The 10,158-nt window shown below is 46.5% G+C and overlaps 1 protein-coding gene across 1 annotated transcript; it reads left to right on the forward strand.

Annotated features, from left to right (window-relative positions):
- Positions 1–1,829: 1,829 nt before the first annotated feature.
- LOC125521816 (cytochrome P450 714D1-like) lies at positions 1,830–8,886 on the forward strand. Its single transcript, XM_048686883.1, has 2 exons — positions 1,830–2,289; positions 7,433–8,886. The coding sequence occupies exons 1-2, from the start codon at positions 1,962–1,964 to the stop codon at positions 8,755–8,757; spliced, it is 1,653 nt and encodes a 550-aa protein (XP_048542840.1). The 5' UTR covers positions 1,830–1,961; the 3' UTR covers positions 8,758–8,886.
- The last annotated feature ends 1,272 nt before the right edge of the window (positions 8,887–10,158 follow it).

The following is a 10,158-nucleotide window of genomic DNA, read 5'->3' on the forward strand; positions in this document are numbered from 1 at the left end:
GAGCATATGTCACATGCGCAACCTCATCTCACAAAAGCTGGAATCTTATGGTGTCAAACGGGAAGGAAAATAAACGGTTTGCACCACCAAAATGTCCAACAAAAAGGATGGAAGAAGCAGCGGTGCATGTGTATGTGCTCCATCATTGTCCATGCATATCATATCTTCCAAATTGAGACAAGTTGATCGACCATTCCTTTAACGTTGGACAACTAGCATGCAGTCCTGCATGAATATGGAAGGCTCAAGCCTGCTAGGATCAGGCACGTCTTACCACTTCTATACAAGCTCTAAACGCATAGAAGGATAGCAGACAATGGTGCGCATCAGCCACGACTCTACCATTATGGAGGCCCCAGTGTGATTGATGTACAATGAACCTTAACATAATGATATATATTATTTCAGCAATATATATTGCATATCCTGAAAATATATAGTTACATAAACATTTAAAACGTAATTTAGTTAGCAATACAGTCTCAATACACAATCTATATAAGATTATATGATGCAAATATTGAATATATACAACGTGTTGAGTGCCCCGCACGGGGGCGGGGGGGGGGGGGGGGGGGGGGATATGCCCCCTATCAACATATATGACCTAGATTACCAAATATACCCATCAACCTTTGCAACCTAAGCACGCTACATACACACTGGAATAGTATAATAGATAACATGTCCATAGTATTCTGCTTTCCCCCTCCCTTGATTTTCAACGACATAGCCCAAATAAGGTGCTGACTTATTGTCTGCATGCATTATTGTTGTACCCCTAATTATATATATAAACCACCACCCCTAATTAACTATATCTTCAAGCACAATAATAACATCATCTTGAGCCCAAACTTTATTTATCTTGGGGAGCCAATAGAATAGTCGCAGCCTGCCGTGCAATCATGTTCGTGACCCCCGTAGAGCATACATGAAGAATTATATTTAAGGCCAGGCGGTTAGGCTTACTAAGGATGCTTGCTCGTAATGGGAGTATCATGCATTTCAACTATCTAGGAAGTTTTGATGATGTGGCACAAAAAAGAAGATTGAGTATCATATCATGATACCATATCATAATAAATATTGTACTAGTATGTGTCTTGCATGAAAATAAATAAGGCAATCTAAGATACTAACCTATGACACTATGCATTACCGAGCTAGTATCATAATCTAGTATGATATGCGTGATGCTAAGTTATGATACTACCCACTACGGGCAAGGTACGACCTTTAATGTAAGGCGCTTAGGGAAGGAGTTTGGAGAAATAAACTAGCGTTTCATTAAGCACCGTGTGCTTACTTGCAAGGGGTAGATGCTCAATTAGACGTCTCTCGTATAGAAATAGGCACCGGCTCTTGAGAAGAATTTTTTATTTTATTTTTCTAGCACCTTCATAGGCACCTATCATTGTACTACTACTAGACCTATACACTAGCCGAGTCGTTTTGACGTGGGGCCTACCTGTCTGTCCTGGCACAGCGGGGTCGAAAAGCCCTCTCTTGTTTGTGGTGCTGTGAACGCGTGCATGGGAAATGGTAGTTGCCCGCCCGCCCGCCCGCCCGCCCGTCCTGCAGCTAGCTCACCGGCCAGCCAGGATGGATGGATGGCCTGTGCTGTGTTGGCCACCACATGCGAAAGTATGGCACTGCCCATCGCTCGCTCGATCGATCGGAGATATACACCCCGTTCACGCGTACGATCGACCTTCTGGTTAGTTAACCCTTCTGGTTACTAAGTAGTTTACTCAGCCCCGGCATGTACACATCGATCTACAGGTGTGGCACCGCTCCCTCCCGCGTACCGCGTCTATATAACCGCCCCACGCGGGAGACAGAGGGGGAATATACACAGGGCAACGCAACTGCCTGTGCGTCTCTGTGTGTGTGGGGAGAGACAGAGAAGCCAAGGAAAGAAAGGCAGGGAGAGAGGGAGGGAGGCAGGCAGGATCTGTATGGTCCAGGAGAGCATGGTGACCATGGAGAGCTTCTCGTTGTCTCTGGTGGCCGTGGGGTCGGCGGCCGCGCTGGTCTACCTGTGCGTGGCCGCGTGGGTGAGCTGTCCGCGCCGCGTCGGCGAGATCTTCCGGCGGCAGGGGATCGGCGGGCCGCCGCCCTCGTCCTTCCTCATGGGCAACCTCTCGGAGATGCAGGCGCGGGTGCAGCAGCACGCCGTCGCGTCGGCGGCGGAGGACGGCGCCGGCGACCTCCACAAGGGCGACGGCTTCGACGACTACTGCAAGCGGATCTTCCCCTACTTCGACAAGTGGAGGAAGGCGTACGGTATGTGCTGTGCCCGCCCGCCCGCCCGCCATCTCCGCTCTACTTGTTGCTCCTGTTACTCGCGCTAGCTAGCTCTGATTTGCGTTGGCATGCTTGCTCGCTCGGCACCACTTACTCCGGTTGTGTTCATGTGTCTACTGGTATGAACGGCTTTTTTTTTCATGCTAGTTCGATCTGTTCGTTCGTGTACAAGTCGAGCATGCGTGGAGGAAACTACCTCTCCCTCTCCGCCACCGAAGTCATCGACGGATGCATGAAACTGCACTGCTACAGGCGCATGCTTGCCCTAGCTAGCTAGCAAGTTGACTTGCTACCGTATGGTATAAAAATGCGGCTACATGTTGATAATAAGTGGCATCCATACAAAATTGACACGGCTACGTGGGAGGGATAATATATACTCAACAGAAGAAATTAATATGTATACGTACATGGAGTTTGAGTGAGTTGTCAATCAAGTCAACATCTGGAAATAGGAGCAAATTATTTAAAAAAATGTGGGATGGAAACAGTGCCTAGGAAAAGAGAAGTATCGCAGTCAACAAAGCTAGCTAGCTCTGGATCGATCGATGGAAGCCTTGGAATAGAAAATAGCCGGTGCCGATCGAAGCACAACTCAACAGAGTACTACTACCGATTTCTTTTTCGAACGGCGTCCACTTCCTAACCTGCTGAGTAAGCAAGCTTGCATGCATATGTGTTGGGTGAAGGAGCAAGCACGCATGCACACGCCATGCCTTTTTTGGGACCGTTTAACCCATGGTTAAGCTACCTAGCATAATGGACTGGTCCAACCCTCTCCATGAGCTGTAATATGCTATTCCCTCCACTTCGAATTACTTGTGCAGATATGGATGTGTCTAGATGTATTTTAGTTCTAGATACATCCATTTCTGCGATGAGTAATTTAAAACGGAAGGAGTACATGCTGATTATTGACCACTGTCTCATACTAGTACGATTAAGAGCAAAAACTGTAATTATATGGTCACCTTTTTTTGTATTTTTACCATTTAAACTTTTGGAAGGACCAAAGTATGTTAATGACGGTAGCTCGTGCCAGTCAGTGAAAAAAACCAAACAAAAATTTCTTGCTCGTGCATGATCGGACCACTCATGAAAACGTGTTACATAGATGCGCGATCTTTCGCCATTTGGCTTGTTTGGTTGGTTGGCTGCACCAATTAGTAAAGCAACAAGGCTTAGTTCATGCAAAAAGTGCATCCATGGCTATAGCTTAAAGGAGGAACGTGGGATTTCTCCGTTTCTGTTCATGCATGTCGCGTTAATGACGATATTAATTAAGTTGCGATTAGTCAGTGCATGTTGGTTCAAGCGGAGTACTACTACACATATTGTGAAGTCAGTGCATGTTGGTTCAAGACAGGAATCTCAAAATAAAATGGAATCAAGACAAATTTAAAGTCATAACAGCATATTTATTTTTCAAACATTCCTTGCATCTATACATGCAGTCGATGCCCTTGTGCACCTAGACGCAACATCTCCAAAATATAAGCTGTCCCATACAGCAACCAAACATCGTCTCTCTTGCATGAGTTCATCCAGCTGTGTCCCAAGTTCCAACTCATCCGGGTCGACATAGACCCTTTTGTAGCCAGGCTAGAATTACCTGTCCAACTTAACCAATTATCATATAGGAGTATGCATGTACCACCACCATCAAAAGGTGCAGGTGCTTTGGATTCGAGAATACTGGCCTATTTAGTTAGTCAAAACTGTCAAATCAATACAAAGAAAGAATCAACATATACAATACTTTTTGCTAAAGAATTACTATAAGAGAACCTTTCCTGAATTATGTCAAGCAAACATGCCAGCATATTCTAGCTAAGCTGGTGGTACACATATATAGTACTACTACTATCTGAGACCGCCCCCCAAGTCCCCAACCATGCATGCATGCACCTAGCCTTAGCTAATTGTGCCTGCCATAAACTATTCCAGATTAAATTATCTCATTGTGTCTGTCATAAACTATTCCAAATTAAATTGTGATTGACATTTGACCCCTGAATAGGTAGTTAAGACACTGAGATAGTCAGCTAGGCTTTCCGAAAACGGCCATGTGCGTAGCTGTTCAGCGCACCGATCGAGCTAGCTTGCCGGAGAGAGCTCTCTCTCCATGGATGCTTATCCATTTTGTAAGGAGCTTTGCAATATATTGTCAATAGCTCAAACTTGGTGAATATATATTGTGGCCATGCATGTAATTCATCCCTAAACCAAGAAAGAGTAGGAAAATATCCTAATCAAAACCTAGCTAGTTCTCTTATGATATTGCTCCAGCTTGCGGGTAATTATTTATTGTCTTCCTATATATTTTGTTGAGTTCATGCATCTTGATAGAAACTTGGACCTATATTCATGTCTATGCGAAGACTTCCTTGCATCTTACATGGTAGTTGATGTACATGAATATTCTTGATTCCTCATTCTTAATGATGGAAATATTGAAAGCGTCATTTTCATTTTGAATGATCATACACAACGTAGGTAGACACCGACTAGAGCATTTTATAATGCAGGATATGGCAACACTACTTAACCCGCCGCTAGTTTCATATTAGCATTTGATAAGCTTTTGTGCTGCCCTGTGATTTAAGTCAATGATGTTTTTTACTAACACAAACTATAATCTATCTGATCTTCCATCAATTCGTCTTAGGCTAATTTTCCCCTAATACGACTTGGCTAGCGGTAGTATATCAATTAACTATTTTACCCCCACCATTTTCAAAATGTAAAACCCACACACATTCACCGTTTACTTTTTCGCCAGTACGACCAAGCAAGTACTCCCAATGCAAAAACGTAAGAGTCCCATACATTTTTACGAAAAAAATGCCTTTGTTATAAATATTTTGTACGAAAATTCAGTCGAATTATTTTTCAGTCCCATAATGATATGCCCTCATCATTTTGCAATTGCACACATCCTGGCCTCCGGTTCAAACGCTTATCGATTTCGAAATAGTTATCTTTTGTGTGTGTGATAATTTTCTCAGTCGCCAAAACCAGTACACAAAATCCACAAATGAGCAACGAGGCATGTTAATGATTATTCGAGAAAGGTTTACTACTTCAAATAATTAATTCCAGTTAGGAGCTGGCCCGGATCGCCCCCACCCTACGTCAAAGTAGCATGTCAAGCCCACATGGCGCCTATCTCCCCATCGACTAGCTAGGTCGTTATAGTTAGGTGGAATTTCCCAACCTAGCAAGCTAGAGCTAGCTAGGGCTCGTGCAACGGATGGCAACAGAGGTGACAGGGTCGTGCATGCATGCATGCATGTATGCCCCTGTACACTGTACTGTTGTACTCTTGTAGACCAACCATTAATTATTGATTTTTCTCTTGCACCTCTCATGCATGCTAGGATTCCACATGCATGGAGATGGAGATGGATGCATGCCTACCCTAAAAAATTAGCGGCTAGTGGATAACCATGCCCAGTTCTATGCATGCAGTTCGATCTTGGCGAAAAACAAGTCTGTTTTTGTTTCGTTTGACAAGTCGCGTGCTGCTATATGTATGTGCATATATATACGGTTGCCTCTCGCACATGCGCTCGAGGGATGCCATGCCGATCTTGCATCTGCGCGCCTCCCCAATGGGTATACGTACGCTCGTGGTGGTTGGTGCCTACCTGGCCAAAAGTGGCTGCCTAGCTGTGCTAGCTGCTTCTCCATCATCGATCCATCGATCGGTCGTACAGGCGTCGACTCCAGCATATGCATGACCAGCTAGCGCATGTTAAGCTACCTAGCTACTCCCCTTCGCTCTAAATTACTCGTCGCAGAAATGGATGTATCTAGATACATCCATATCCGTGACAAATTATTTGGAACGGAGGGAGTAGCTTGGAAGACGTACGTGTGGTGCGAACTTTCCTAACTCTCATTGGGGGCTACTTACAAAACGTTCAAGCTAGGCAAGGGAAGAGTAGTAGTTTACGGTTAAGATGAGAGAGGTTAATTACGTGGACCATCCACATGCATGAACCTGCAAATCAAGTCAACTACTAACTGGCTTGTAGGGTGTAGTACGTGCAGATGGATGTTGTGATCAAGAAATTAAGTAGGAGTAGCTAGTACGGCGCATCGTGGATGGAACGCAACTGACCGACCGGCCCGGCCTGGTCAAGATTCTAAGCTACCTTGATTGAGGCTACTAGTGGCGGTTAGGAAGCTACTCTGACCGACTAATCTGCTTTGATTGAAGAATCTTCGCCTTTTGGGTAGAGTGGGGGAATCTCATTGCCATGATACGCACGTACGTACGGGACACTTCACTTCGATCGGACAATTAAGTAATTGCATCGAGGACCTGTAGCTTTGACCGGAATTTTTATGCGGTGAGTCAGTTAGCTAGGCTGTCTGCCACTATTCTGAAGATAAGCGCACCCTCACTCACATCACATGCATGCAATAGGCTCCTCCCTTTCGAAAACATATGCCACTTTTTTTTTTGCGGGGTACTCTGTATAATAATACGTTACTCCATCACAGAAGTATACAAGCGTTTAGTGATCCATAGACGCTCTTATATTCCTTTACAGAGGAGGTACTTTCTTTATGGAATTATAATACGCTACTTAAAACAACTTACTTGCATATATTTCTCTTATCGAGTTTTATTTGACAGTGGAGTTTCTAAAAGGACCATGTACTTATGTACTCAGCAAATGTACACAATATTCCCCTAAAAAAATTCTAAAATACACAATATTTTATTGCACATGGTATTTAATGTGGAGTGATTCTTTGAGCAAAATCCATCCATTATAGAATAAACCTCTACACAATATTTCATTGCACATGCTATGAATTTTGCGGAGCTATGAATCTCCACATAAATTTCGCATTGAAACACCTGTTCGTACGTTTTGTATTTTGGAGACAAGCTTCTGGTGTGTACGTGTAATGGCAAATGTATTTTGCATTAGACCGATATATAGGTCCACCAGGAAATAACAGCCCGGCTCAACATCTGTACCACGAAAAAGGCCACAAAATGACGGCCCAGTAGGCCCAAAACGCTTCAGCATTCAGGTCGATTTTGTTTTTTGCTTGTAAGGGAGACTGACGATTTTGCTGTGTCGTGTCGTGTGTCGTGCAGGGGACACGTATCTGTACTGGCTCCGGCAGCGGCCGGCGCTGTACGTGACGGACCCGGAGCTGATCCGGGAGATCGGCCGGTGTGTGTCGCTGGACATGGGCAAGCCGACGTACCTGCAGAAGGGCCAGGAGCCCATCTTCGGCGCCGGCGTCCTCAAGACCAACGGCGCCTGCTGGGCGCGCCAGCGCAAGGTCATCGCGCCCGAGTTCTACATGGCCAAGGTCAGGGGCATGGTTGGGCTCATGGTCGCCGCGGCGCAGCCGCTACTGCGTTCGTGGGAGGACTCCGTCGACGGTGCCAAGGGTGGCGTCGCGGCGGTGGACGTCGACGCCGACATCCGGAGCTTCTCCTTCGACGTCATCTCCCGGGCCTGTTTCGGAGACGACCACTCCAGGGGGAGGGAGATCTTCCTCCGGCTCAGGGCGCTGTCCGGGTTCATGTCCGAGCCCAGCGTCATCTTCACCATCCCGTCGCTGAGGTATCTCCCGACGGCGAAGAACCGGAGGATCTGGAGGCTCACGCAGGAGATCCGATCACTGATCCTGGAGATCGCGAGGGGGCGCCGGGCGGCCACGGGGGACTCGCCGGGGCCCGACTTCCTGGGGTCCATCATCGACAACAGCGGCGACCAGCCGCGGCCGGACGACTTCGTGGTGGACAACTGCAAGAACATCTACTTCGCGGGGCACGAGACGACCGCGGTCACCGCCACCTGGTGCCTCATGCTGCTCGCCGCCCATCCGGAGTGGCAGGACCGCGCGCGCGCCGAGGTGCTCGACGTCTGCGGGGGCGCCACCGGCGCCGCGGACCCGGACTTCGACATGATCTCCAGGATGAAGACGGTGGGCATGGTTGTGCAGGAGACGCTGCGGCTGTTCCCGCCGTCGTCGTTCGTGGTGCGGGAGACGTTCGGCGACATTCGGCTGGGCCAGCTGCTCGCGCCCAAGGGCACCTACCTCTTCGTGCCGGTATCCACCATGCACCACGACGCCGCTTCTTGGGGCCCGACGGTGCACCGGTTCGACCCGGACCGGTTCAAGAACGGGGTGGCGGCGGCGTGCAAGAACCCGCAGGCGGCGTTCATGCCGTTCGGCCTCGGCGCGCGCACCTGCCTCGGTCAGAACCTCGCGATCGTCGAGGTCAAGACGCTCCTCGCCGTCATCCTCGCGCGGTTTGCCATCGCGCTCTCGCCGGACTACAGGCACTCCCCGGCGTTCCGGCTAATCATCGAGCCGGAGTTCGGGCTGCGCCTCCACATACGCCGTATTGATGCTACTGCTACTCAGGATGGCTTTGTGAAGTCCAACGATCGACTAGTTAGCTAGCACATGAAAGAAAAACACCGACCGGAAATCAAAATGTGGCGTGAGCGTGACTCTACTCATATGAGCTATGATAACCCCGAAGCAACATTTGTCTGCAAAAACTGAATTAATTGATGAGTTACATTGTTACGTTTTGGGAAAACATAGGTTTTAAAATTGGAAGGGAGACAATAGAGGGAAAATAATTCTAGAAGTATCGTGGGAAAATATGCTTAGTATTCAGTAAATTGTGCAGATTATGCGTATGTGTTTTCTCTAATGCTGCATTTTTTAAGTCCATCTGTTTCCCTTTTTTCTTTGAGAAACAAGTCCATTTGTTTCCTGTTTTGTTAATTTTCTGAATCTCTTTCATTGGCATGGTTCCTGGATTCTGAATCTAAATGATGTTATAGACAAATTCATTGTCTCCCTTGTGGCTGGGCTTTGTTTGTTGTTGCACAAAACAAAAGCTGTTCACCGGCTGGAGTTTGGACCACTAGTAAAAGGTTTGTAGTGCTAAAAAACTACTCCCTCCGTTTCAAAATATAAGTCTTTCTAGATATTTCAATAGGTGACTACATACGAAGCAAAATGAGTAAACCTACACTCTAAAATATATTTACATATATCTATATGTTGTAGTCCATTTAAAATGTCTAAAAAAACTTATATTTTGGAATGGGGGGAGTAGTAAAAATTTGTAGTTGTATATGTTGGTCCTTCTTTTTGAGCTGCTCGTTGTTTTCTTTTCATAGCACATCATGGGGTTGTTATCCTATATAAAAAAGAGAAACCATACACGTGTGTTGTGTACGAGATAAAAAATCATATATTGTAATATTCATCAAACTAAAAAAGGTTTGTGAATTTAAAAATTGTTTGTAGAACTAAAAATAGCTCGCTAATTTAATGTTTATCATGTGTTTAAAAAGTATTCATCATGACATTAAAGAATTGGTGAAGATTATTTAGAAAATGTGCATCGCGTATTAAAAAATGTTCATCTTGTATTTTCAATTGTTCACCAAATATTAAAAAATGTCCTCACGCGTAAACCCGGGCAAACGTCGGGCCGGGCCGGGTTTCAGGCCGGGCTTGTAAAAGCCCGACCTTCATTTCTCAAGCCAGAGCCCGGCCCGAAGCCTGAAATACTCCCTGTTTTCAAGCCCGAGCCCAGCCCGAAATCAAGCCCGAAGCCTGAATGCTGTTTTTTTAGTATGCGCATGTGTATGCCCGGCTCGGAGCCCGAAAGAACGGCCCAAAATACAGACAAATAGAAGCCCGAGCCCGGCCCGAACTATCTTCCAGGCTGCAAAACAAAGCCCGAGCCTGGCCCGAAAGTCAAGCCCGATCCGGCTCGGGCCGGGTCGTCGGGCCGGGCTGCCCATGCCCGGGTTTACTCACGCGTTTACAAGTTTTTAT

This window comes from Triticum urartu, chromosome 1 (genome assembly GCF_003073215.2).
Source record: "Triticum urartu cultivar G1812 chromosome 1, Tu2.1, whole genome shotgun sequence".
NCBI classification, from domain to species: domain Eukaryota; kingdom Viridiplantae; phylum Streptophyta; class Magnoliopsida; order Poales; family Poaceae; genus Triticum; species Triticum urartu.